Source organism: Tamandua tetradactyla, chromosome 4 (genome assembly GCF_023851605.1).
Source record: "Tamandua tetradactyla isolate mTamTet1 chromosome 4, mTamTet1.pri, whole genome shotgun sequence".
Lineage (NCBI taxonomy): Eukaryota > Metazoa > Chordata > Mammalia > Pilosa > Myrmecophagidae > Tamandua > Tamandua tetradactyla.
This window is the reverse complement of record NC_135330.1, coordinates 184,473,058-184,499,159: the sequence shown is the minus strand read 5'-3', so window position 1 is coordinate 184,499,159 and position 26,102 is coordinate 184,473,058. Positions and strand designations below refer to the sequence as shown.

At 44.1% G+C, this 26,102-nt stretch overlaps 1 protein-coding gene across 1 annotated transcript; it reads right to left on the bottom strand.

The window, feature by feature from the left end:
- Window positions 1-308: 308 nt before the first annotated feature.
- On the bottom strand, window positions 309-24,174 carry GRK1 (G protein-coupled receptor kinase 1). The gene is made up of 7 exons (XM_077155864.1): window positions 23,476-24,174; window positions 21,330-21,457; window positions 19,240-19,397; window positions 14,029-14,112; window positions 9,315-9,439; window positions 2,440-2,641; window positions 309-607 (listed from the first exon to the last, which is right to left on the bottom strand). The coding sequence occupies exons 1-7, from the start codon at window positions 24,172-24,174 to the stop codon at window positions 309-311; spliced, it is 1,695 nt and encodes a 564-aa protein (XP_077011979.1).
- Window positions 24,175-26,102: the final 1,928 nt, after the last annotated feature.

Sequence of the window (26,102 nt, the reverse complement as noted above, 5' to 3'; positions counted from 1 at the left end):
ACATGTTGGAAGCTCGTGGCTCCTGGTGGGAGGGGAATCTAGCTGTTCTCCACACACACCTAATTTCTCTTCATTGTGCTAGTGAGGAAACTTGGCCACACAGAGGTGACTTGGGACAGGCGAAGACTATGTGTTCATTAGCTGACTGAATCAATGGCTGAAGTCACAAAGGCATTTTAGACCTTCAACTGATGAACTCAGGCCCACACCGAAGTCTCCGTAATTTCCTTTTGTCCTCTCCATCGACTCTCTCCTCGTCTCCCAGTTGGCTTCCCTCAGAGAATGCCTGAAGAGCTCAGGAGCCTCCCCTAGGAAATGAGACACATCCCTGATTTGGAGGAGGAGGTTGGCTCGGCCACAGCGACCCCCTTCATGTCGTCGGGCATCTGCCCATCAGAGCGCCACACATTCAGCTCCCCAAAAACGCCTGTCTCAATCATTTCTTCCTGCCAGGGGATGGGACAGTTGCCGGTTGCAAATTCCTGAAAGAATTCTGTATCTGTTTTGTCAAGGACCACACCTTTGACCGTGGAAAAGGCACCCACGTCCTGAATATTCTTTGCATAGACAGTTCTGGAGTCCGGGATAAAGGGAGGTATCAGCATCCCTGTTAGAAGAGAGAAAACAGAAGAGGTGAGACAACGTATAATGTAAAAAGAAACAGCCATTTAACCAAAGTATTCTTTTTCCCTGTAGCTCAGAGATCTTCTTGCTACTCTTATTTGGGGAAGGGAACTGGTGGCTAATAAAGACAACAAGGCGTACCTAAAAGCATTGCAGGCTCCTTGAGGGCAGGGACTCAATCTGAGGTTCCTTGGTAACCCCCACAAAGCACATAGTAGGGGCTTAAATACTGGTTGAATTAATCTGGAGATTCTTCAAGTCTAATTTGAAAGATGATTTTGAAAGAATTTTGGCACTTGTCTCTGCACACAAAGACTCATCAGAAAGGACAGTACATCCTTATCCCTCTCCTCCTGCTTGTCCCACTGCTCTTTCCCTTCACACTCCTTTCACTTGGAAAATGAGAACCTCACGCCAGTCTACCCAAAACCCAGAGCACTCATGCCTGCCTTCCAGATGGGCACTTCATCTGGAGGTCTAACACCCCAAACCCAACATGCTCAAAACTGAACTTATCACCTTTCTTTCCAAAGCCAGGTTTTCTTTTTAATATGCTAAGCAACCACAATTCTTCTAGTTACCAGATACAGAATGTGAGTCATTGAGGACTCTTTCCTACAACCCCCGACCCTCCACATCCAACCAGTCACCAATTTGGTGTTGATTCTTCCAATGCCTCTTGCACACTCGCCTCCTCCTATCAGTCCACACTGATGCTGTCCTAATTTAGCCCCGCATCAGTGTGCAGATAGCCTAGAGGAGCATCCTCAAGACTAATTTCCTGGACTCCAGCCTCTCCCTGTTTAAAACCATATTCCTGTGGCCACCAGACTATTCTTTCTCAAACACCGCTTTGATCTTAACACTTTCCCACTCAAAATTCTTCAGTAGTTCAAACTTCTTTCTGGGTAGCCAAGGCTTTCTTAAACTCACTCTACTATCTGCTTTCCCACTCTGGTGAACCCTCTATTCACACACTTGAGCATGCTGCCCACATCCCCACTTTGCTAGGCTGGGACCTCTTCCTGCAGGAAGGTCTCCCTGGCAAAACCAACCCCACCTTCAAATTGGCTGAGAATCTACCTCTGGTTAGAATTCTGCTATAACCATTTCATATAAAAGTAAATTCTCCTATAAGAGCATCTAAGTTTCATTGCTTTGTCACTACATAGCTCCTGCCTTATAATTTATTGTAGTGATATACATATAAAGTTAGGATACACATGTCCTAACTTTTCTACTTGACTGTAAATTCCTAGAAGATGTGGCTACGTCCTATACTTCCCTCTCTCAGATACATACACACACAATGAAGATACATACACACACAAAGTTTCTTGGACATGAAACTTGATGACAAATAATGGTGGAATGAATAAATTTCTTCCAAGCAAACCATTTGAGAAATCCTGCTTTCACTTTGGATTATGGGTGCTTTAAATCAAGGGTATGTAAATGTAAAACAGTAGGTACGCATAAATGCTGGTTACAAAATGAACCAGCATTTATCCTACATATTCCATCATACCTGAAGACTTGTCAACCTTTATAGGCCACTTGTAGATTTTCCCAGGAGGTCCGATCAATTAGACAATGCCCAATCATGGAGCATATTCTGGGGGTTGGGGGTGAGGGTAGACAGGGAATTGTCAGGGGTAGAAGGAATTATTTGGGGGGCAGAAGGATAGCTTTAGGAAAGAACATCAACTGTAAACTTTAGAAAGAAGCTGACTGGATGGGTCAAGCTATGAGTTAAAGCATGAGACATACCCTCCTGTCGGCCCTGGCCCCAAATCAAAAACCCTGTTACAGTACCAGCCTCAAGCTGTCTCCAATTAATGTCCTTAAAGAGAGGGTTGGTGCGGAGCACATCACAAGTGCCATTTCTGAATCCAAGACGCTTCTCCGGGTCTTTCTCAAGCAGCGCCTCACAGAACTCCTTGCTGGCCTTGCTGAACTTCTCTGGGTACTTCACCACCTCTGAAAGGACCCTCTGCTTGAGCTCCTTGTTCTCTACCTGCACGCGAGGGGATGTACCACATCCAGTTAGACCTTTGCCAAACCTACTAATATTATTAGAGTTGGTCAAAAGCAAACTTAGAAAGCAAGTGTTTCAGTTTGCTAAAGGTGTCGGAATGCAAACTGCCAGATATGGATTGGCTTTTACAAATGGGGTTTATCAGGCTACAAACTTTACAGTTCGTTTTCTTAAGAAACACTTTTCTTTATTGTAAAATATAACATACATACAAAGCAAAGAAAGAAAAAAATTAATAATTTTCAAAGCACACTACAACAAGTAGTTACTGAACAGATCCCAGAGTATGTCATGGGCTACCATTCCACCATTTCAGATTTTTCCTTCTAGCTGCTCCTAAAGAGTTCTAAGGCCATGAAAATGTCTGAATTATGGCACGAACAAGATGAGACCTGGACTCAGAGAAAGGCCGCGGGCATATGGAGCACCTCGTCAGCTGGGAAAGCACATGGTTGGACCTACTGGTCCTTGCTCCTGATTCGTTGTGTTCTGCTCCTGATTCCATGGCTTTCTCTCTGTATCCTGCAGGTCTTCTTTTACTGTCGCCAGGGCATCTCTCACTCTAAGCACCTGTGGGCCCCTTCTTAGCTTCTCTGGGGTGAACTGTAGATTTCATCCCTTAGCATCTCCCAGGGCATATTCTGTCTCCAAGCATCTGTGACTTCTCCAAAGAGTCTCTCTCTTAAAGGACTCCAGTAAGTGGGTTAAGACCCACCTTGAATGGGTGAGGTCACATCTCCATAGAAACAACCTAATCAAAAGGCCTCACCCAACAACAGGTCTGCACCCACAAGATTGGATTAAAAGAGCATGGCTTGGCACACCAATGTTTATAGCAGCGTTATTTACAATTGCAAAGAGATGGAAACAGCCAAAGTGTCCATCAACAGAAGAATGGCTAAACAAACTGTGGTATATACATATGATGGAATATTATGCAGCTTTAAGACAAGATAAACTTTTGAAGCATGTAATAACATGGATGGACCTAGAGAATATTATGCTGAGTGAGTCCAGCCAAAAACTAAAGGACAAATACTGTATGGTCCCACTGATGTGAACGGACATTCGAGAATAAACTTGGAATATGTCATTGGTAACAGAGTCCAGCAGGAGTTAGAAACAGGGTAAGATAATGGGTAATTGGAGCTGAAGGGATACAGACTGTGCAACAGGACTAGATACAAAAACTCAAAAATGGACAGCACAATAATACCTAATTGTAAAGTAATCATGTTAAAACACTGAATGAAGCTGCATCTGAGCTATAGGGTTTTTTTTGTTTTTTTTTTACTATTATTACTACTTTTATTTATTTTCTCTGTATTAACATTCTATATCTTTTTCTGTTGTGTTGCTAGTTCCTCTAAACTGATGCAAATGTACTAAGAAACGATGATCATGCATCTATGTGATGATGTTAAGAATTACTGATTGCATATGTAGAATGGTATGATTTCTAAAAGTTGGGTTAATTTCTTTTTTTTTTTTTCTGTTAATAAAATAAAAAAAAAGATATAGATATACCCTGTTAAATTTATTCCTAATTATTTTATGCCTTTTGATGCTATTATAAATGGAAATGATTTTTAAATTTTATTTTCCAGATGTTTGCCACTCAAATACAGCAATATAATTGATTATTATATATTGATCTTGTGCCATGCAACCTTGCTAAATTCACTTACTTGTTTTAGCATTTGTGGGTTAGATTTCTTAGGATCTTCAAAATAAAACATTATATCATCTGAAAATAAAGTTTACTTCTACCTTTCCAATCATTTATGGCTTTTATTTCTTTGTCCTCTCATTGCACTAGTTAGGACTTCTAGTAAAACAATGAATAGAGGGGTGAGAATTGACATCTCTGCCTTAGTCTTCATCTTAGAGGGAAAATGTTCAATATTTGACCATTAAGGAAGTGCTAACTGTAGATTTTCAAGGATACCATTTTTCAGACTGAGGAATTTCCTTTCTATTCCTAGTTTACAGATTTTTTTTCACAATGAGTGCTATAATATGTAAATTCATTTTTAACACATATTGATATGCTTACGTACATAATTTCCCTTTACTATAAAAGGAATATAATTTTTACATGCTTGATTATTTTAATGTTAAACCAATCTTACCTTCCTGGAATAAATCCTACCAACTCATTTATTTATATCCTATATTTATATGCCAATATTTTGTTAAGGACCTTTGTGTCTATATACACAAGGATAATTTTCTGTAAATCCTTTTTTTCTTGCAATGTATCTATCATATTTTATCACTGTTAATCTGGATACATTAACAGAATGGAATTTGTTCCTTCCTCTTCTATTTTCTGAGAGACTTTATGTAAAATTTGCACTATTTCATCATTAAAATTTGATAGAGTTTAAAAAAAAAAAAAAGAACATGGCTTGGGGTACATTTGGGGTACATAACCTTTTCAAACCAGCAGAGCAAGTCAAGATGATACCAGTACCAATCAGTGACTCCTTGTGGTGGTTTGGGGCTATATTCCACAGAAAAAGATGTTCTTGAACTTAATTCATTCCTGTGGGTGTGAACCTATTGTAAGGGAACTTTTGATGAGGTTACTTCAGTTAAAGCACAGCCCAATAAATCAGGATGGACTTAATCCCGTTACTGGAATCTTCGATAAGAATAATAAAATTCAGAGAGAGAGCAAGCCATTTGAAACACGGAGTTCAACAGAACCCAGAAGAGAACAGAGATGCCAGGAGAGGTTGCCACATGCATTGGTATGTGACAGAGGAGCCAAAGACCAAGGCCAGCAGCCAGCCCCAGAACACCAGTCTTTGGGAAGAAAGCATTGCCTTCATGAGGCCTTGATCTGGGCTTTCTCTAGCCTTAAAACCTCGGGCTAATCAATTTCCATTGTTTAAGCAACCCCATTGCATGGTATTTGCTTGAGCAGCCAAGGAATTAAAACACTCCTCTTGGTTAGTTCTTCTCATACAAAACCCATCTCAGAAAAATGTCTGAAATTCATTCACACTGGGGTATAAGTGACATAATACTTTGGTGTGTGTTCCCCCAAGTATAGGAGCATATGGGATACTAGCATTCTTAAGGGCTCAACAACTCATGTCAAACGGATGGAATTCTTAAGGTGAAATTTTCAGGTGCTAAAATTGAAGTGAAGTATATTTCTAAGGAACTCTGGTTGACTTGTCAGTACATTTACATGACTGTTACAAATCCACTTCAGAAGAAAAGTATGAGAAGAAATTAAAAAGTTAACTTTAGAGACCCTAGCTAATGCAGAGTTCTTCTCATCTTTATTCATGTCGAACTGGATAGAAACTGAAGGGTGACTTCAGGGTGCCTTATTTTTTTAATTATTAAACATTTTTTAATGTGAAATATAATGTATACAGAAAAGCAATAAATTTCAAAGTACATTGTAACAACTAGTTATAGAATAGATATCAAAGTCTGGTATGGGTTTCAGTTTCACAATTTTGGTTTTTTCTTTTAGCTGCTCCAAGACACTGGAGTGTAAGAGAAATATCAATACAATAATTCAGCAGTCATACTCATTTGTTATATCCTATCTTCTCTGTTACAGCTCCTCCTCCTTTGGGTCTTCTCCCAATCTTTAGGGTTTTGGGGCTATGTCCATTCTAACTTTTTCATGTTGGAAAGGACTGTCATTAATATGGGATACAGGAATGGAACTAGTTGATGTTCTGGAGAGGCTAGCCCCTCTGGGTTTCAGGACTTATCCAGCCTAGGAACCTATCTGAAGGTTGTAGGTTTCTGAAAACTAATCATAGTGCATGAAAGTTTTGTAGAATCTCAGACAGAGCCCTAGGTGTTCTTTAGGGTTGACAGGAATGGTTTTGGTTGAGGGTTGACAAAATACACTGCCTTATTTTTAAGCAACTTTATTGAGGTATAGTTTGCACACCATAAAAACACCCATTTTAAATGTAAAGTTTGAAGAGTATTGATATATCATGCCTGTAACCACAGTCAAACTATAGACATTTCCATCTCCCCAAAAGTTCTCCTGTGCCCTCTGTAGTCAATATCCCCACCCCAGCCCTACCTTAGGCAAGCACTGATGTATTTTCTGTTACTATAGATTAGCTTTGATTTTCCTAAATTTCATGTACACAGAATCAGACACTTATTCTTTTATATCTGACTTCTTTCATTCAGCCTAATGGGTTTGAGATTTACCCATGGTATTGTATATATTAATAGTTCATTTTTTTTATTGCTGAGTGGATGTAGCACAGTTTGTTTATTATGGTACTTTTTGATCGAGTTCCTGGAAAGGCATCTCATAAAAGTTCATCTTCTTCACTTTATAGACAGATAACCTGGGATTTTGGTTGGGGCTGTGGAGTCAGGGCCAACACTGACATGAGCTCCGGCAGCCTCATGAGATGGAATCTTCTGTTATAAGATTACATGCTGTGTTTTGTTGTTGTTTGTTTGTTCTTGAGTTGCTGGAAGATAAGACCAGGATCTGCTTTGGCAATAATCCTGCCTAAAGTCTTGGTATTTGAGTTCTTTTCTGGCTCCTTCAGAGGACAAGAGGCCCAGCTAGAATCACACCAAGCTGGTTAACCCCCTGCCAGTACTGCAGTAGAGCATTCCCTGCACAGCAGGAGAGATCACGCGTGCAAACTTGGGAGGTCCCTCTCCAAAACTGAGGTTTCACTGCTCCGAGCAGTGGTGATGGCAGTTGTAAAGGACAACACCACAGGAGATGCTGCCACCTCTGCTTCCAAATGCCAAGAGGAAAAGGACAGACAAAGATCCAGCTCTGGAGGCAGGCTCTCTCCTGGGCATCACTACCCGGCAGTAGAGGAAATAAGAGTCTTTCAGTCACTGGGCCTGAGATGCTGATTCAACAAATATTCCTGGGGCAGAAGGCTACAGACTGGGTCCAATGTTACCTCAAATAAGTACATGTTTTTTTGTGAACTGCCTTCCCTGACAACAAAGGAAAGAGACTCATAAGGACGAGAATCAACCTCGGTAGCAATCCAACAGAGTGTCAAGGTCTCTGTTCCAGGATCAGAGATAGCGACCCCACCTTAGGATTTTCCTCCCTCTTCTTTCCACCTGCCCTGCTCCAACCCTTCCATCAAAGCCCAGAGCATCTCCCCTCAGCCATGAAGTCTTCCCCATACAAAGCAGGAACTAGGCAAAACTTGGAGAAAGGGTTTACTTATGATGACAACAGTGACAATATCCCTTGATGGTTTGGGGTATAATAAGTTGAATAGTTCAAAAGAGTCTTGATATCATAAGCATCAGGGGATGGTGTGGCTGAAGCATTGTTTATTTCAAGGTTGGGAAAGAGAATTGACTATTAGAGTTCAAGGTAGAGTTGTGGAGACACAGTGACTATAGATATGTTTGAATCATCTGGACTCTTCGGTTGTCAGAAGGTTGAAATTCAATTTTTTCCAAAAATTTTTTAGGGGAGGACAAGTGCAGAAGCTTGAAAGGGATGGAAACAGACTGTAGATCCAGAGAGAAGAAAATGATTGGTAAGACATCCAAACAAAGTTGAGAAAGTGGTTGGTTTAAGCAAGAACTGTGGCTGCATCTAAAGACAATTGTGTGAGTGTCTTTTACATCAGGCTGATGAGGAGTGAAGGAGACAGTGGCCTGCTCCTTCTGGTTGGCAGTCACTCCCTCATTCAAACAATAAGCAGTAATACTCTTGAGCTCTCTAGGTCAACATTTGATCAAAGTAGAAGCCAGCTTTGCACTATTCATTTTGAATAGTTGATTAAGCATCTCTAAATACTATCTTTACTTGTGGATCTGTTAGCATAGAGAACAGGAAAGTGCTCCCAACAAGATGCTCAGGAGAAGACTGAATAGCGAAAGAAACAAGGAGAGGGTGTGTAACCAGAGGGTGAGGGACACACCACATTAAATGTTCAATTCTCAACATTCAAAAAGGCATCTGACAATTTTGTCAGAAAAAGTGCTGTCCCTGGGGATGTGGCATATTTTACCACAGTAGGATTTTTAATATCTTGGGAAAAGAGAGCGTGTTCATCTAAAATGAATCAAAATAAATCCATCCAAAGGAGGCAAACCAACACACACATGTTCTCCCAGACAGCAGTGGCCTAGGCACCAGAGGAAGCTGACACCTTGCTAATGGATGAGAGTTTGAGATGATTGAGGAATCCTGGACTGTGAAATCCTCCTTAGTGTCCAGGAGCTACAATGAGATGAGGTCATCAGGTCTACTCTCCATATGCCCAGGAAGGGCCTATGCTAAGACTACAGCTCAAGGTTGAGTGGTAGTATCTTCTCAGATGGGAACACTTCTGCTCCTGCAGCAGGCCTGCTGAACTCCTCAACAATTCTCCTTGCCAGTCTTTGGAACCATCCTGCAGCCCCTTTTCACAGGCTCCCTGGCAGTCATGGGCACTAGCCATAGCTGGACCTCGGGAAATCATCCCATTGAGAGAGAACAACACTGTGAAGTGAGACCCCTGAATTTGAGTCTGTGCCCTTAGCATGCTCCCACAAAACAACTCCTAACATCCAGGTCTGCCTCAGTAATTGACCCCTATCACTACCTTTGCCCCCCATAGAGAAGAGTCAACACCACAACAGCTATAATATTTCTGCTGGGGGGAACATCTCCTACCTTTTCTCCTCGAGCTCGAAAGGGTCCTCTGGCTGCAATCATCTCATACAACGTGACCCCCAAAGCAAAGTAGTCCACTGAAAAGTCATACTCTTCACTCCGCAATAGCTCAGGGGCCATGAAACCTGTCAAGGCACAAAGACAAGCACAACCTCAATTCAGAGCCCAGCTGCACTTGCACTGAGCACTTATCCCAGGCTTGTAACCATAGAAGTGATGCTCTGATGTACCCTGCACCTGGGCTTCTTAGCCTCAGCACTATTGGCACTGTAGGCTGGACAATTCTTAGTCCTGGAGGCCATCCTGTGCACTGTAAGAGGTTTAGCAGCACCCCTGGCCTCTACCCAGCAGCAGATGCCAGCAGCAACCCTCTCCTACAGCCTGAGTGGTGACAACCAATATGTCTCCAGACATTGCCAAAAGTCCCCTCAGAGGCAAAATCTCCCACTGTTGAGAATCACTGATTTACACATTTGGTATAAATGCTCATTTCCCCTCTCTGGTTCCTCAAACTCAGAGATGATGGAAACATCCCACTATGACCAAGCAGAAGAGGCCCTGTCCTTCCTTGCCTCTCAAGTGACAATGTGACTTATGGGGTATAGTAGGTACGTTTGGTCTATGACCAAAGAGACCCTACAAATTGATTCTTGACCCCCTTTACTCCTGAAATATCCATAGAAATACAAACTTAAGCCAACACATACCAAAGATACAAAGAGTTAGGGAAATGTCCCAGGTGCCACACTTTGGGGCTGCAGTTTTACAAACACTTGCCGAGGTCAGGACACTGAGGCACTCACCTTGAGACCTTGTTCTAGGTTGACAGAGGTCCATTTGTTAGACCCTTATATAATACTTATTATAGTTGGCATGTACTCAGTGCCTATTATCCAGGTAGAGGTACAATTTTATCTTATTTAATTTTCACAGCACTGAAAAGTAAGTGCTATTATTCTTCCCATTTCCAGATAGGAAAATAGAGGCTTAGTGAGCTTAAGTAAATTGTTCAAGGTAACAGATAGGGATTCAGAGAGGGATTCAAATCTAGACATTACAGCATCGGTATCTGAGTTTACAACCATTACATTATCCTTTGGGTATGACATTTAAACCCTTTGCTAATCCACCTAATTGTCTTTTAATCACTTAGTTTTTACTATTGGCAAAGTAATTCATGCACATAAAGAACTGGATAGTTCTAACAAGATTGTATCTAAAAAACAGCAATGCCCTGACTCCTTCTCCTCCACCTCATTCCCATTTTTCAAAATTCTTTCAGCTGATCATTTTGGAATTATGTCTATATCTAAATAACATCCTTATATTGCTACTTTTGAACGTTTCCATTTGGGGCTTTATCTGTTGAATGACCTCTTCCACTCTCCCAGGACATCATTCTGGTTGGTCAGCATTCAACTCAACAATACTTCCAGCTGAATGAAAAATAAACCTCAATTACTATTTCCTTTCTACATATTATTGGTTTTCCTAGATTATATCAATTGTCTTTTTTCCCATTTTCTTCGTTTTCTATGTACTTTCTATCACCAGTTCAACCCCAAGTCCCCTGAATTCTCTAATACACCATCATGTTTTGATACATCAAATATTTTATCAGTTTCATCCTCATAAGAGTCTACTTTTAACCACTGGGCTTTATTGCCTCCACCCTCCAGATAGAAGAGGGCATTTCCAGCAAATCAAGTAAAGACCCTGTCAAATACCTGTTTCCAGCTGAGTAAGACTTTCAGAGAAGTTCAGATGCCCACCATTTCTCCAGCTTGCCCCTATGCCAGTTCCAGAACAAATATCTGGAGTCGGGGCAATGTGCTGTGCTCCCAAGAATAAACCTCCAGGTTTCCCAGATCCTAATTGCCACCAGTGTAAAGGCCTCAATCCAATGCATGGAAAAGACAGAAGGCCCAGTTTATATTTTACTATTAAATATGGTCAATGACTCCTAATTCCCTGGGACTAAAAATAGGTGTTATGGGGTGGGGCACAGAAGGTGGCTTCTGTGATCAGATAAGTTTAGACTTTCTAAGTTAAGCAAAGGCAATTTTGTCTCTTCGTTTTAGGTCCTTTCTGTTCCTTTAATATGCTAAGGTACACAATAACGTTGCAAGAAAAAAAATGCATTGTGCAAAATTTGCCAAATTGACTTGACCATGGAAATCATTTTTCCCCAAAGGAAAATCAAATTCCGTAGAACCTTGGAAAACACAGCCACGAATATATCTAAATTCTGCCCCCACCCCCACTTGGCTGAAAAGCCTCTGAGGGTAGAGACTGTGGCATACTTCTTTTTCATTCCCCACTGGGCTAGCACAGGACTAGCAGAAGTGTATCTGTCCAATTGATTCCTGCACTAGCGACTAATTGGCAAGGAAACTACCTGTGAGGGCTGAAGGATACAGCTCTTTGTGGAGTTCCTGACCACATTTCTATCATGTGCACAGGGCTGGGAACTACATCCAGAAGGGAATCCACCTGAATTTTTTTTTAGCCCTTTTGAATTTGCTTGATACCCCAGCCTTTTAACATGCATTCTGATGCCTGCATCTATTATTTAACTGTTGTAGGTTCCTATCTTGAGCGTAATAGCAAATACAATGGGTGATTCCTGCATGTACCACACATCCCTGCTAACAGAGAAATGTCCTGGGGGGAAGTTTTACGTCCATTCTAGTGATGAGTGAGAAAACAGTGACTCTGTCCATAGCAATGACAATGGTGCCCCCTGGTGGCCAATTGACCCTAATACGTGCAAACAATGAATGCTCTTGACAGCTTGTTAGTTTACCTACTTGAAGTTAAATAAGCATGACTACATCGAAACCTGACTTGAGGTGGGAAATCTGGACATATTTTGGGGTCAAGCAGTTCCTTGTAGTTTTCTCCGGATGACCTGAATCAGGCTGAAACATATGAGTTGTGTTTTCACAATAAAGAGCTTTGAGGGAGAAAAAAAATGCCCTGGGTAGAAACTCACGGATTTTGGTTGAGAGTTATAAAAACTCAAGTAATGCAGAAGACAGCGAATAGAGTCACCAGTCCATTCTAGCCACAGATACAGAATGGCACTTTCTGTTCTTACATGAAAAGGAAACATTGGTTCCCAGGCTTTGCTATGCTGTAGAACCATTTCCCAGACACACTGCCTTCCAACAAGACCTTTTCAGACCATAACTGGGAATGCCTAAAAGGAGACGAGGGCCATCAAATGCCTACTGAATTCTGCTCCCAGACAAACTGCACAGTCACAGATGCGGCAACGTAGAAAGTCTCTTGCCAGAATTGCTTTCCTCATGGAAAGACTAGTTCTCGTCCTTCTTCCAGGTAAAACCTTTCTCCTTATTAATGCCACTGGTGAGGACGAACCTGCTGTGATGACAGGTACCAACACAAAAAGTATTTAAAGCAGGGAAATTTGGAGGATTCGATGATATGAAACAAGCTGTGAATCACCACTCTGTTCAAGCACTTTCGTCTCAGGTAACTGCTTCCTCTCCAAGGTCAAAACAAACCAAGGGGGGAAAAAAGGTGTTTCTTAGAAACATTATCAGAAATAAGCCTGAAAACATTGAACTATCAAGAATGTGGAAGAAAGAAAAAAGAAGAATGAAAATTTATCGTGTACCTCCTATGTGCCAGGTGATTTTGACAACACCACAGGATTTAATTCTCACAGTGAAGCTTTGTATGGTAAATATTATCTCCATTTTGCAGTTGAAGAACTGAGGGCTCAGAGAGGTAAAGTACAGCAGCCGAGGTCACACAGCTAATAAGGGATGGGCCTGGAATATATATCCAGCTTTACGGACTTTTAACTCGCTACTGTCTGCTCTACACTGGGCTGCTCCCTTCCTGCCTGAAAGGTCGGATGAGAGAAGATGAAGAAGATGGGATGGTCAGGCAGAAGCGGCAGGGGACACTGTGCACACACACGGGTCTACTCGGCCTCTGCTGCCTGCATCCGAGCAACCCCTGCCTCTTCCGGGCCTCCATCCTTGCCTGCACCACACTGCCCCAGACCTTTCTTAGACAGCAAAGGCCTTGGCTGCGCTGATCCTGGCTTGGGTATAGTCTGACCGTACACTGGGCTCTCAGGTAGGTTTTAATAAAGTGAGTAAAGCGTGAAGACTTTGAACAAGTGCCTAACAACAGCTCCAGCTCTAGGACACAGTCCATTTGGAGAGGTCCACAGAGTCCCAGGCCCCCCACGGTCACAGCGCTCCGGATAAACTCACGATGCTAATGCCCTGGGAGAGCCCCATCTCGGGGTCCTATTTTGTGGCCACTCCGGGAGAGTGTGGCCCATCAAGACACCAAAAGGAAAAAGCTCTTATTGAGGCCACTGTGCGGCAAGACCAACAATAAGGTGGGGGAGGGGAAACTTTCTGCAAAAAAATGACAAATTCTTGGGACAGCTGGCAGTATATACAGATGTGAAGCCAATTAGTGAATCCCCCTGATTTTTCAGTATTTTTTCACTTCTCTACAACACGTATCCATGCACCCCCCTCAGCCTGACCCTGCTGCCTGACCTGCCCTCACCATGCTCCCTTCCCCACTCCCAGGCCATGGAGAACCCAAGGGGTCCCTGCCTCCTGCCCCTTCTCCTGGAGCGAGGTTGGCCTGCTGAGTCTTCTCAGGGCAGCGAAAGAAGCACCTCCCCTCACCCTCTGCCCACCTATCCCCAGGTCCTTACCTGGGGTCCCTGCATAGCCCTTGGTCTTGGTCTGCTCGTCCTTCAGTTCCACAGCCAGCCCAAGGTCAGAAATTCGGATATTGCCTGAAAAGCAAATATTGGCTGAGTTCACACACGGCTCTGCAGGACAAAAGAGTCTGGTGCGCGCAGAGCCTGGCAGGTGCCCAGCGCCACCCTCTGCACACACGTGGGGACCACAGGGACAGCGAGGTCATCCCAACCCAGGTGCTGGATGAAAACCACTCCTGCCACCTGCCCCACCCCCGCCAGATGTCAGAGGGGCTCAGGGAGGGTGGAGGGGGTGGAGGGCCGCTTGCCAGCAGCACCTGCAACTGGAATTCAAGACTTTATCAATCCAAAATCCAGTTTCCACATCTGCCTTCTCTTTCCCAAGCTAGGCAGCAAAAGCTTTTGTGAATGCCCATGTATTTATTTGACATAGCGATATAAAGGATGAGGGGTGGTGGAATTAAAAACTGTTTTAGAGACTTCCAGGTCAAGATGGCAGCTTAACAACGTGCACATTTTAGTTCATCCTCCAGAACAACTACTAAATAACCAGAAACAGTACAGAACAGCTCCCGGAGCCACGATAGTGACCGGACACACAGCGTACCCCAGTCTGGACCAGCTGGACTGGCTCCGAGCACCCCCCAGAACTGTGAGTTCCCAAAGCTGCAGCGGTCAGTGCCCCTCCCCCACAGGCCACTTCCCAGAGGGGAAAGGAAAGGACTTTACCAGCAGCAGGGACTGGGCACAATCAAACGTCAATTGTGGAACTAATTAACAAATTCTGACTACTGAAAATAGGCCCCCAGCTTAGGTGAACTTGATCAAAGTGGAGGTTGCTCATTTTTGCCCCGGCACCAAGGGGGCAGGACTGACAGAAAAAGGGGGAAAAAAAAAAGAAGGAAACAGAGGTTTTTGTGGCTGTGTATCTACAAAGGCTTGACTGCCTCTAGATACAGTGGCAGGACTTTTCAGGCTGCAACTGCCTCAGGCATAGGCAGAAGTGAGCTCTTTTGGGGGCTTATCTGGAGCTTGTGCCTTCCCCAGGGGAGGGGTGAAGCCCCACCCAGGTGGAATTCCTCCATCAAGGAATTCAGACACCAGGGCTTGGTAATTTGAAGCCATTAAAACCAGCCTACAACCTCTCCTCTGTCTCCACCATGCCCCCAGCAGGGAGAGTCTACCAAAGTTAAAGGTACCGCATCATCTTATGCAGTGGGACCTGCAGTCAGACAAGCGCCACATACTGGGCAGGATAAGAAAAACAGAGTCCAGAGACTTCACAGGAAAGTCTTTCAACCTGCTGGGTCTCACCCTCAGGGAAAACCGATGCAGGTGACTCTTTTCTCCTGATAGGAGGCCAGTTTGGTCTTGGAAAATCTGGCTGGGGTCTATAATATCTAAGTAGACCCTCCTAAGTGTGTGTGGGGGGAAGGCACCACACAAGCAGGGCAAGAAACAAGAAAACAAGAACTGAAAAATTCTCCTCTGTTAAACAAAACTTAAGCTAAAGGTCCAGATAAAGCTGAACGGAATGTCAAAGAACAGATAGATAACAAATTCATCCAGCAAGAAAACCTTAGATAAAAGAAGTGAAAGCAATCTCCAGAATAAACTAATTAAGATAATTAAATGCCTAGACGCCAGCAAAAAATAACAAATCACACTAGGAAAATCGAAGATATGGCCCAGTCAAAGGAACAAACCAACAATTCAAATGACATACAGGAGCTGAAACAATTAATTCAGAATATACGAACAGACATGGAAAACCTCATCAAAAACCAAATCAATGAATTGAGGGAGGATATAAAGAAGGCAAGGAAAGAACAAAAAGAAGAAACTGAAAGTCTGAAAAAACAAATCACAGAACTTATGGGAATGAAAGACACAGTAGAAGAGATGAAAAAAACAATGGAAACCCACAACGGTAGATTTCAAGAGGGAGAACACAGGATTTCTGAACTGGAGGACGGAACATCTGAAATCTGACAAGAAACAGAAACTATACGAAAAAAAATGGAAAAATATGAGCAGGGACTCAGGGAATTGAAAGACAATATGAAGCGCATGAATATACGTGTTGTGGGTGTCCCCAAAGGAGAAGAGAAGGGAAAAGGAGGAGAAAAACTAATGGAGGAAATTATCACTGAAAATTTCCCAACTCTTATGAAAGACTTAAAATTACAGATCCAAGAAGTGCAGCGTACCCCAAAGAGAATAGATCCAAATAGACATACTCTAAGACATTTAATAATCAGAATGTCAGAGGTCAAAGAGAAAGAGAGAATCTTGAAAGCAGCAAGAGAAAAGCAATCCATCACATACAAGGGAAGCCCAATAAGGCTATGCACAGATCTCTCAGCAGAAACCATGGAGGCGAGAAGACAGTGGGATAATATATTTAAATTATTAAAAGAGAAAAACTGCCAACCAAGAATTCTATATCCAGCAAAATTGTGCTTCAAAAATGAGGGAGAAATTAAAACATTTTCAGACAAAAAATCACTGAGAGAATTTGTGACCAAGAGACCAGCTCTGCAAGAAATACTAAAGGGAACACTAGAGACAGATACGAAGACAGAAGAGAGAGGTGTGGAGAAGAGTGCAGAAAAGAAGACTATGAGTAAAGGTAAAAAGAAGGAAAATTAGACATGACATATAAAATCCAGAAGGCAAAATAGTAGAAGAAAGTACTACCCATGCAGTAATAACACTGAATGTTAATGGATTAAACTCTCCAATCAAAAGACATAGTCTGGCAGAATGGATTAAAAAACAGGACCCATCTATATGCTGTCTCTACTCAAAGGACACAAGGCCAAGGACACAAATGGACATTTACACACCAATGTTTATAGCAGCATTATTAACAATTACCAAGAGATGGAAACAGCCAAAATGCCAATCAACAGACAGTTGGCTAAACAAACTGTGACATTTACGTAAGATGGAATATTATGCAGCTGTAAGACAGAATAAAGTTATGAAGTATGTAACAACATGAATGGACCTTAAGGACATTATGCTGAGTATGATTAGCCAGAAACAAAAGGACAAATACTGTATGGTCTCACTGATATGAACTGACATTAGTGAATAAACTTGGAATATTTCCTTGGTAACAGAGACCATCAGGAGATAGAAATAGGGTAAGATTTTGGGTAATTGGAGCTGAAGGGATACAGATTGTGCAACAGGACTGAATATAAAAACTCAGAAATGGACAGCACAATATTACCTAACTGTAATACAATTATGTTAAAACACTGAATGAAGCTGCATATGAGAATGATAGAGGGAGGAGGGCTGGGGCATAAATGAAATCACAAAGAAAGATAGACGATAAAGATTGAGATGGTGTAATCTAGGAATGCCTATAGTGTATAATGCTAGTGACTAAATGTACAAATTTAAAAAATGTTTTTGCATGAGGAAGAACAAAAGAATGTCATTACTGCAGGGTGCTGAAAATAGATGGTACTTAATATTTTAAAATTTCAACTAATGTGTGAGACTAAAGCAAAAACTATTTGGTACAAATCTATACTTTGACTAGTGCATCTCCTAATATAACTTATGTAGATAGTTGATTGAACACCTTAACTACATTGAACTTTGTATAGGACATGAGATTTTGTTGGTTTGTCCAGGTGATGCCCTGATGAATCCCAGAGTGATTTGATCAGTGAGTGGAAAAGTATTAGCAAAGTCCCCTTTGGGGAATGGTGAGAATGGGGGAAATATCAACTTCCCCAAGTTGAATTCTTGATATTCTCACAAGTAGTGTGGACAACCAAAGCTATAGGCTGAGCCCCCAGTCTTGGGGTTTGTTCATATGAAACTTAACCCCACAGGGGATAGGTCAAGCCTACTTAAAATTAAGCCTAAGAGTCACCCCCAAGAGAACCTCTTTTGTTGCTCAGATGTGGCCTCTCTCTCCAGCCAACACAGCACGCAGACTCACCACCCTCCCCCTGTCTATGTGGGACATGACTACCAGGGGTGTGGATCTTCCTGGCAGTGTGGGACAGAAATCCCAGAATGAGCTGAGATTCAGCATCAAGAGATTGAGAAAAACTCTAGAATGAGCTGAGACCCAGCATCAAGGGATTGAGAAAACCTTCTGGACCAAAAGGGGGAAGAGTGAAATGAGACAAAGTATCAATGGCTGTGAGATTTCAAACAGAGTCGAGAGGTTATCCTGGAGGTTATTCTGACGCATTAAGTAGATATCACCTTGTTATCCAAGATGTAATGGAGAGGCTGGAGGGAACTGCCTGAAAATGTAGAGCTGTGTTCCAGTAGCCATGTTTCTTGATGACTGTATAATGATATAGCTTTCACAATGTGACTGTGTGATTGTGAAAACCTTGTGTTTGATGCTCCTTTTATCTGTTCCTCTCAACAGATGAGGAACATATGGAATAAAAATAAATAATGGGGGAACAAATGTTAAAATAGATTTAGTTTGAAATGCTAGTGATCAATGAAAGGGATCAGTAAGGGGTATGGTCTGTAAAATTTTTTTTTTTCTGTTTGTTATATTTTTCTGTTGTCTTTTTATTTCTTTTTCTGAATTGATGCTAATGTTCTGAGAAATGATCATGATGATGAATATGTAACTATGTGATGATATTGTGAATTGCTGAGTGTATGTGTTGGGAATGTTTGTTTCTTGTAATTTTTTTTAATTAATAAAAAATTTTTTTAAAAAACTGTTTTAGATCTCTAAATCCCTCCATTTATTTTCTGATAAGAATTCCAACTTGACTTCACAAAGAAGTCAGAAAGAAAAAAAGTGATACCACGAGGCTTTGGCCATAAGAGATGAACTCTTTTCAAGAGTTCTCTGAAGGACAAACATCTCTAGAGTCACTTGCTATAACCCAGGTGCCTAATGATGCACCAGATTTCACCAAAGCCCCTTCAAAACTGGAATGTCCTTCCAAAAGTTCTGCCAGTTCCTGTTCTGTTTCCGATTGGACGAATGGACAATACATCAAATTTAGGATGGGTCTCGGTACCTTTTTAAGCTATGGCAAAAATTTATCAAAATCTTTTCACTTCTCTTGAAGGTAACTGTGCAGGCCTGGGAGACAGGCTGGGAGACAGCAGCATGGCTGGACTGACTGAGAGAACCCCACACTCTCCTGCAAGGTCAGGTGGGGGCCCCCTGAGTCGAGGGAGGCCGCCCCTCACCTTCACTGTCCAGGAGGGCATTCTCGGGCTTGAGGTCCCGGTAGACAATCCTTTTCTGATGGAGATGCTCCAGCCCACTGATGAGCTGGGCCGTGTAGAAGACGGCACGCGGCTCCTCGAACCCGGGGTTCTCCTCGTTGACGTTGTAGATGTGATACCTGGGGGAGGGGTGGGGGGAGCAGATCACTGTGGGAGAGATGGGCACTTTTCTGGGCACAACGGCCAGCAGTGGGTCCGCAGTTGTAACAGAAAGTAAAATCACTGAAAACCAGAGTGAGGGCTTCAGAAGCCTATTTATGTTTCAGGAGAGAGTCCGGGTGCCTGGGAAATTAGTCTAGTTGTCTAGTCATTCAGAGGCTTTTAGCCTCGGCATCGTGTCAAAAGAAGAAACTGGAGGCAGTACCAAAATCCCCGTCTTAGCTGGTGTTTCTAACATCCTCACAAACAAACAGACTGTTAAAGAAGAGAAAGGGGATGATTCAAAGTTCATCTCCTCTCCCCTTGCTTTCCTTTCCTGCGGATGCTGGAAAACAGGAACAAAAACAGTTTCCCTCTTGCAGGCTGAATGAATACGGGGCAGAAGAAGGCAAAAGAAGTTTGCATAAGCAGCCTGAGTTATTTCAAAAATATAAATAGTTTCTATAAAGTCTGTTTAACGTCTCAGCCATTTCATCCAGCCTTAAAAATCAAGTTGGGTAGTGGAGGATTTTCCACCCCAGTCTCTTTCCTCCCCTATAATGCATTTTACCTCATTTCTACCACTCATCTATTTTACCTAAAGACAAAACTCAACAAATAAAATGAAATAACTTACTTTAGACTAGATAAACAACCAGGGAGCGCAGAGGCAGACAGGACTCAAAGAAACCAGAATGTAACCCTTCAAATCAGGCTAAACACAAGGCAGCTTGAATAACAATATAAATGGCTTTAAAGTATCATCATCAACTCTCTTCAAGGCATTTTATTTGTACTTCCTAGAACACGCTTCCTCTTTACCCATGTGACCTTGGAAGGGTTACTTAATCTAAACCTCAGATTCCTTATCTGTAAAATGGGCCAAAGCTAGAGAACAGATGTGCCAAACAGTAACAACGAGAGCAGCAGCTCATTTTCGGTTGCACTCATATGTGCCAGGCGCTCCTCTAAGTATTTAACGTGGGTTAACTTTTGAGCTTCACAACAACCTTTGAATTTAGGTACTATTGTTTATGCCCATTTTATAGGCCAGGAAACTGAGGCAAAGAGAGGTTAACTTGCTCAGCTAGTAAGTGGTGGGTTTTCCTTCCCTTCTCCCCAAAACTAACGATTCAGGTGGTAGAGCTTAAACCCAATTAGGGTTTTAACATGATTCAAATCTCCCAAAGAATCCAGAGCCCCTATTCCTGTCTCTGAGCACTAATGATCTGATTTCTCCTCCCGGGCTACAGGGCAAAATGCTGGGACACAGCTGCATTCTCTCCGCCAGTGATGGGGAAACCGTGGTTCCCTCAGTTGGCCACAGTATAGTTCTGGCTCTGATACCATCCCCTAAGAGTGGGTCTTCACAAGATAGGGAAGTCAATGCAGTTAGTCTTCCTTGACCATTCCTCCCAATGGAAAGCCTTCAACGGCTCTTGAGACTTCCCACCTCCACCCGCCTTATTCACCGGTGCAAATGGCACGCACTGGTTAGCCATGGGTTAGCATGGTCACGTATGGAGCGCCATCCACTCCTGTTGTGGAAACCGCTCATCCTCACGTCCCTCAGCATCAAAACAAACCCTCGCTTAGGAAAGCAAATGACATCTTGATTCACAGGGATGTTCTTTTTAATACTTTTTAGGCTTACTTCCCCCAGAAGTACCTATAATTAAGAAGGGACGGAGGACACCCTGACTCAGCTATCGGCCAGAGGGCATAGAGAAGAGATTTTATTCAGGCCTGGGGCCCCTCCGATGGCACATCCTGAACGGCGCAAGCTCTGCCTGAGTGGGCAGCAGGCCTGGCCGGGCCCCAGAGATCCTCTTACCAAGCTTGGCCTGTGGGGCTCACTCCATCCCAGGTGACAGCCAGGACACCCTCCCCCTTCTGGGGAAGGTTCCATTTACCTTATGTCGCCTCCATTCATGAGGGTCATCACCAGACACAGGTCAGTTTTGGTTTCAAACGCATAGGCCAGAGAGACTATAAACCTGCTATGGAGTTTCGCTAGAATCTTCTTTTCTACCATGGCACCCTGAAAAGCAAGATGTTGAGTAAGTATCCAGGTTTAGGGGGAAAATTGCCATCCCCATAAAAGGTCAAGTTCCACAAGACAAGAAAGCCTCCTTTAGGCCATGTGCTCTGCAGTGCTGCCTACTGAGTAGCAAGCACAACAAAATAGAAACATGGCTGGAGATTTTTTTTTAAATACTTTGCAAATAACTGATAAACAGTGTCACTTTCTTTTTCACAGACAGAAAACCTGACATGCGAAATTCATGAATGAGCAGAAGACTTCCCCAGGTCTTCTGAATCAGTTTCCAGGCAAGGCAATGCTCAAATATAGCAGTTTTTAAAAATATCCTATTAAGATCCCACCTCCTCCCCTGGCAGCTCTAAATGTCTCTAAATGTATCTGCTTTCCCTTACAGTTCTTCCTTATGTCTAACCACCTTGTCTTGCTGCAATCTCTGCTCCTTTCCTCCTGTTCAGGGATCTGTGGAGTTGGAGAACAATTGTACAGTGCCCTTCCAAACCACCTCACATCTCCATTTAGTTTTTTATCTCTATTTTGATACCTCATCCTGTTTCACTGTTCTTAAAAGCTGGGTTTAGAAAAAGAAAGCAGATTCCTTTTTGCAGAAGGAATTCTTCATGTTGAAGGAGGCTCCTTTCCACCTAGAATTCAATGGAAGTACTTTGTGTTCAACAACGATACTGAACTCAGGGGATTAAAATTACAGTTAAATAAGTAGGAGGGATAATTACTTCCACTCCAAGCCCCACAGTGAGAGCGCTGTAGATTTGTCTGGATACCTTCATTCAACTGGTTGCCACAGGCATCTGACCTTTAACCTTTAGCTAATGGGCCTAAATCACAGGTGTGCCTAGCCTACTGTCAAGACGACCCCTAGCTGGCGGATGCTTGGGGTGGCTGCTGTTTAACCCTAAACACCTTGTCTGCCCTCAACACTGTCTGTGCCGTGCAACTCAAAAGGGAAAGAGAAGCTTATGGAGCAGAAAGTGCAGCTGGGGAGGCTACTTCAGGAGATGCCGACCTAAGGCATTTTAATCAGCTTTCCCTGATCCTGCCCTAAATGGACATTCTGACGCCAGTTAGGAAAAGAGGATAAAACTTAGGACAACCTGAATGTGCCTTCCCTATACTCCCATTCCCTGTGCATTCAGGAAAAACAAAAACAAAAGCAAAAATCCTCACCCCTGTGTTAGGGAGGGGCTCTGCCTCTGTAAACATGTCAATCAAAGTGATATTTGATTGACCCAAATCCTGCCACAATTTCTTGTGCATTCTCCATCACCTTATAAGCTAGAGCTTTAGGGAGAGTCTTTCAGAAAGCCAGGATAGAGCATCTGGAACACCAATCCCCTAAGTAACCTTTCCCTATAAGACACTGTTTCTCCTAAACTTGCTATTGTATTTCAGTGGTGTTGGTAAAAACAAAGACGATCAAATGCAGAACATCAGCCACACCAAAACATAATAATCATCATCATAATAAATTTTAAAAATGCTAAGATCGGTTTCTGAACAGAGAAATCTGCAAATCCCCTGTCCATGTTCCAAGCCCAAGGTTAGTTATTAAAAGCAGCTGGGCAAGTTGAATCACAGACCTGGGAGGGAATTTAGAGGTCATACACTTTGCATCCTCCTTGCCCCACATTGTGGCTGGAAAACAGCAGGCTGCAATGCCACCAAAAAAAAAAAATGTTTAAAGGGACTAATTTTGATGTGTGATATTTAAACGTGGTATATGAGTAAACACTGATGGACTAGAAGTCTAGCCAACGATTGCACAACTGAAGAGGGTTTGGATGTTCAAAGGGCAAGGTTACCATCCTTTCCAAGGCAAGGTTGCCTTCTACCTCGGGCATGAAAGCCAGCTAAGGGGGCCCTGTTTGGAGACACGGGACACAGATTCGTCCTCTAGGCTCTAATCTAAATGCTGACACTTCCCAGCCCCACCCTGCCCTGCCCCGGGAATCTAAAAGCCATTTACTTTGCACTTGCTGTGAACTACCACGGCTGCTTACTTGGTACCCCTTCCTTTTCTTCAGCCTCTTCTTATTCAGTTTTTTACAGGCATACAACTTGCCAGTGGCCTTCATCTGGCAGACTGACACCTCCCCAAATCCCCCTTTCCCCAGAATCCTGAAGTCAAGAAACCAGTCCTCCCCCAGGGGCTGGGCCTCCAGCCACTTCCACTGGAGGAACCGCTGGAAGTACAGACTGCCCAGGTACCCCTGGAAAGGGGCTTGGCTCAGGTGCGCCAGGGTGGCGTCGAGGAGGGGCTGGAAGAGCCCGTCCTGCACGGCCGCGTGCCCCTCCTTGACCTTGGCCGTCATTGCCTCATCCAGAAAGCGGCAGAACAGTTTGGCCTGGGGGTCCAAGTACTTGGCCAGGATGGCCTGGGCCTTCTGCAGCCGGAGGTCATCATCTGTCGTGTCGTAGTCCTCGATGTCCTTCCAGAGCTCCAAGGCCGGCTCGTGCCTCTCCTCCGTCTTTAGGAACTGCTGGAAGAGCCGCTTGCCGATGGGCTGCTCGCAGCACACACTTTCAAACTCGAGGCTGAGGCCCCCGCGGAGGGCCTCGCACTTGGAGAGGGGGGGCAGCCTGAGCTTGGCCAGGTACTTCCTGTCCCGGGGGGCCTGCGCGCTGCTCCCGTCGAAACTGCAGCGCGCCGCGATGAAGGCAGAATTGGCCACCACGGTCTCCAAGGACCCAAAATCCATCCTGGCGGCGTCCCGCGTCCGCCTCAGGCATGAGAAGCCCCGGCCGGCGCCGGGCCCTAGAGCGCGCCTTCAGGTGGGGACTGACCCGTCGCCGCCCTTGGCCTGCTGCGCCCTTGCTGCCCTCGTGGGGACAGGGCAGGCGTCCCGGCGGCGCGGCGCAGCCTGGAGGAGCCGCTGGCGAGTGTCCGCAGCCCCAGGGCCCGACGCCGCGGCTGGCTAAGCCCGGGCCCCCGGGCTGTGACGGCGGGGAGCCGAGTTAGAGGTGACCGGCCAGCGCCGGACAAAGACAATCCCCCTAAGCCACCTCCTAAACGGATTAGACCGATAATTCAACTCCGCGCTCTTTCCTCCGGCCCCATGTCTTTTCTCTGCAATCAACGCCCGTGCTCCCTGCGCGCCCCGTGCTCCCTGCGCGCCCCGCGCTGAGGAATTCCGAGCCGCACATTCCTTCTGAGTTGCTCTTGGGTTCGACCCTCTGAAACAAACGGGGGTGGGGTGGGACGCCTCTGCCTGTCTCCTGGCTGGAAGGACGCGGGGCTACAAGGTCTTTCCAGAAACTTGAGGTCTGCAGAGAGGCCCTAAGACACAGCCCAAATGTGAAGGGGAGGAGGGAGGCCCCAGGGACAAAGCTTAAGTCGCTAAAGATGGCTGCTGTTTTTTTTTTCCCCCCAGGCTGTACTTCATTCTTATCCTTAAAACAAAAAAAAGAAGGACGCGCATGAGAAGAAAACAACCTGATAGCAAGAATTTAATGAGAGAGAAAAAATGGACGATGAAAAGCTGCTGCCTATGTCCTGGGGTGAAAGCGCCGACCCAGCTAGGTTCTACTTCCTACCAGTGTAGGAGGGCTGAGATTCCTCTCGACCTGACACCTGATTTTAAATTAGCCAAGAGAGCAGTGTGGTTGACCACGTGTTTCCTTGAACTGATCTGCAGATTAAAAAGTCCTGTAGTGGGCGCAGGTACTGGCTGAGGAATCCCGCTCAGCCTCGTTTTTCTTCTTCTCATGTCAGCATTTTTCCTCTTCTCATTGCTGGCGGGGCAGAATTGCCAGGAGAAATGTTCAGATGAGATTTGGTCGGAGAGGCAGGGGACGTGGGGGCCTCTAGCAAGGGTCTGAGACCCTGTGCAGAGATAGCAGGTGTGTCTGAAGGAATGAAGAGCTGGGGACAAAGCTGGGGACGCTGCCACAGAACAGAATGCCAGGGGCCCGAGGGCAAGACCACGTCTGTCCTGTTGCCACTGTGTCCGCAGCACCTAGTACATAATGGGTGCGCAGTAGCTTGTGGATGAATGATGAGGAAGTGAATAGAGGATCTAATACAGCTTAAAGAGAGGAGGTAGTGGTGAGTCTCAGAAACAAAGGATGCCTGAGCTGGAAGGGCTCAGGAGGCCGTCTAGCCCAGCCCCACCTCAAATCAGTCATAGGAAAGGAGGAACCAGGAGGACAACGGGATTCCTTAAGGGTGGGGGGGAGCAAGGGAAGACAGGTGGGATCCTCTATCACAATTGGAAAAATGTAAACGAGAACGTGCTGTGCTGAGAGGTCATGACCCCACTCCTAACAAAGGAGGTTTAAGGCAGGTGGATTGAGTGAGTAAATATTTGAAGCTGATATTGTTACATTATTCCCCCAGGAGACCTATGCTTGTCCCAGCCTTGCTACCTGAGAGCAGGTGACCTTGGGCCAATCACTCTGAGATTCAGTTTTCCCTAGGAAACTTCCTGTCGGCCCCATTAGGTTTGGAACGGGACGGTGGTTTTCCCGGTGCTTTGGAAAATGTCACCCTACACCAGTGATTCCCAAAATATGTTCCAAGTCAATATTTCTCAAACTTGAACATGCAGATGAATCCACCTGGAGATCTTGTTAAAATGAAGATCCTGCTTCAGTGGCTCTGGGGTAGGGACCAACATTCTGTATTTCG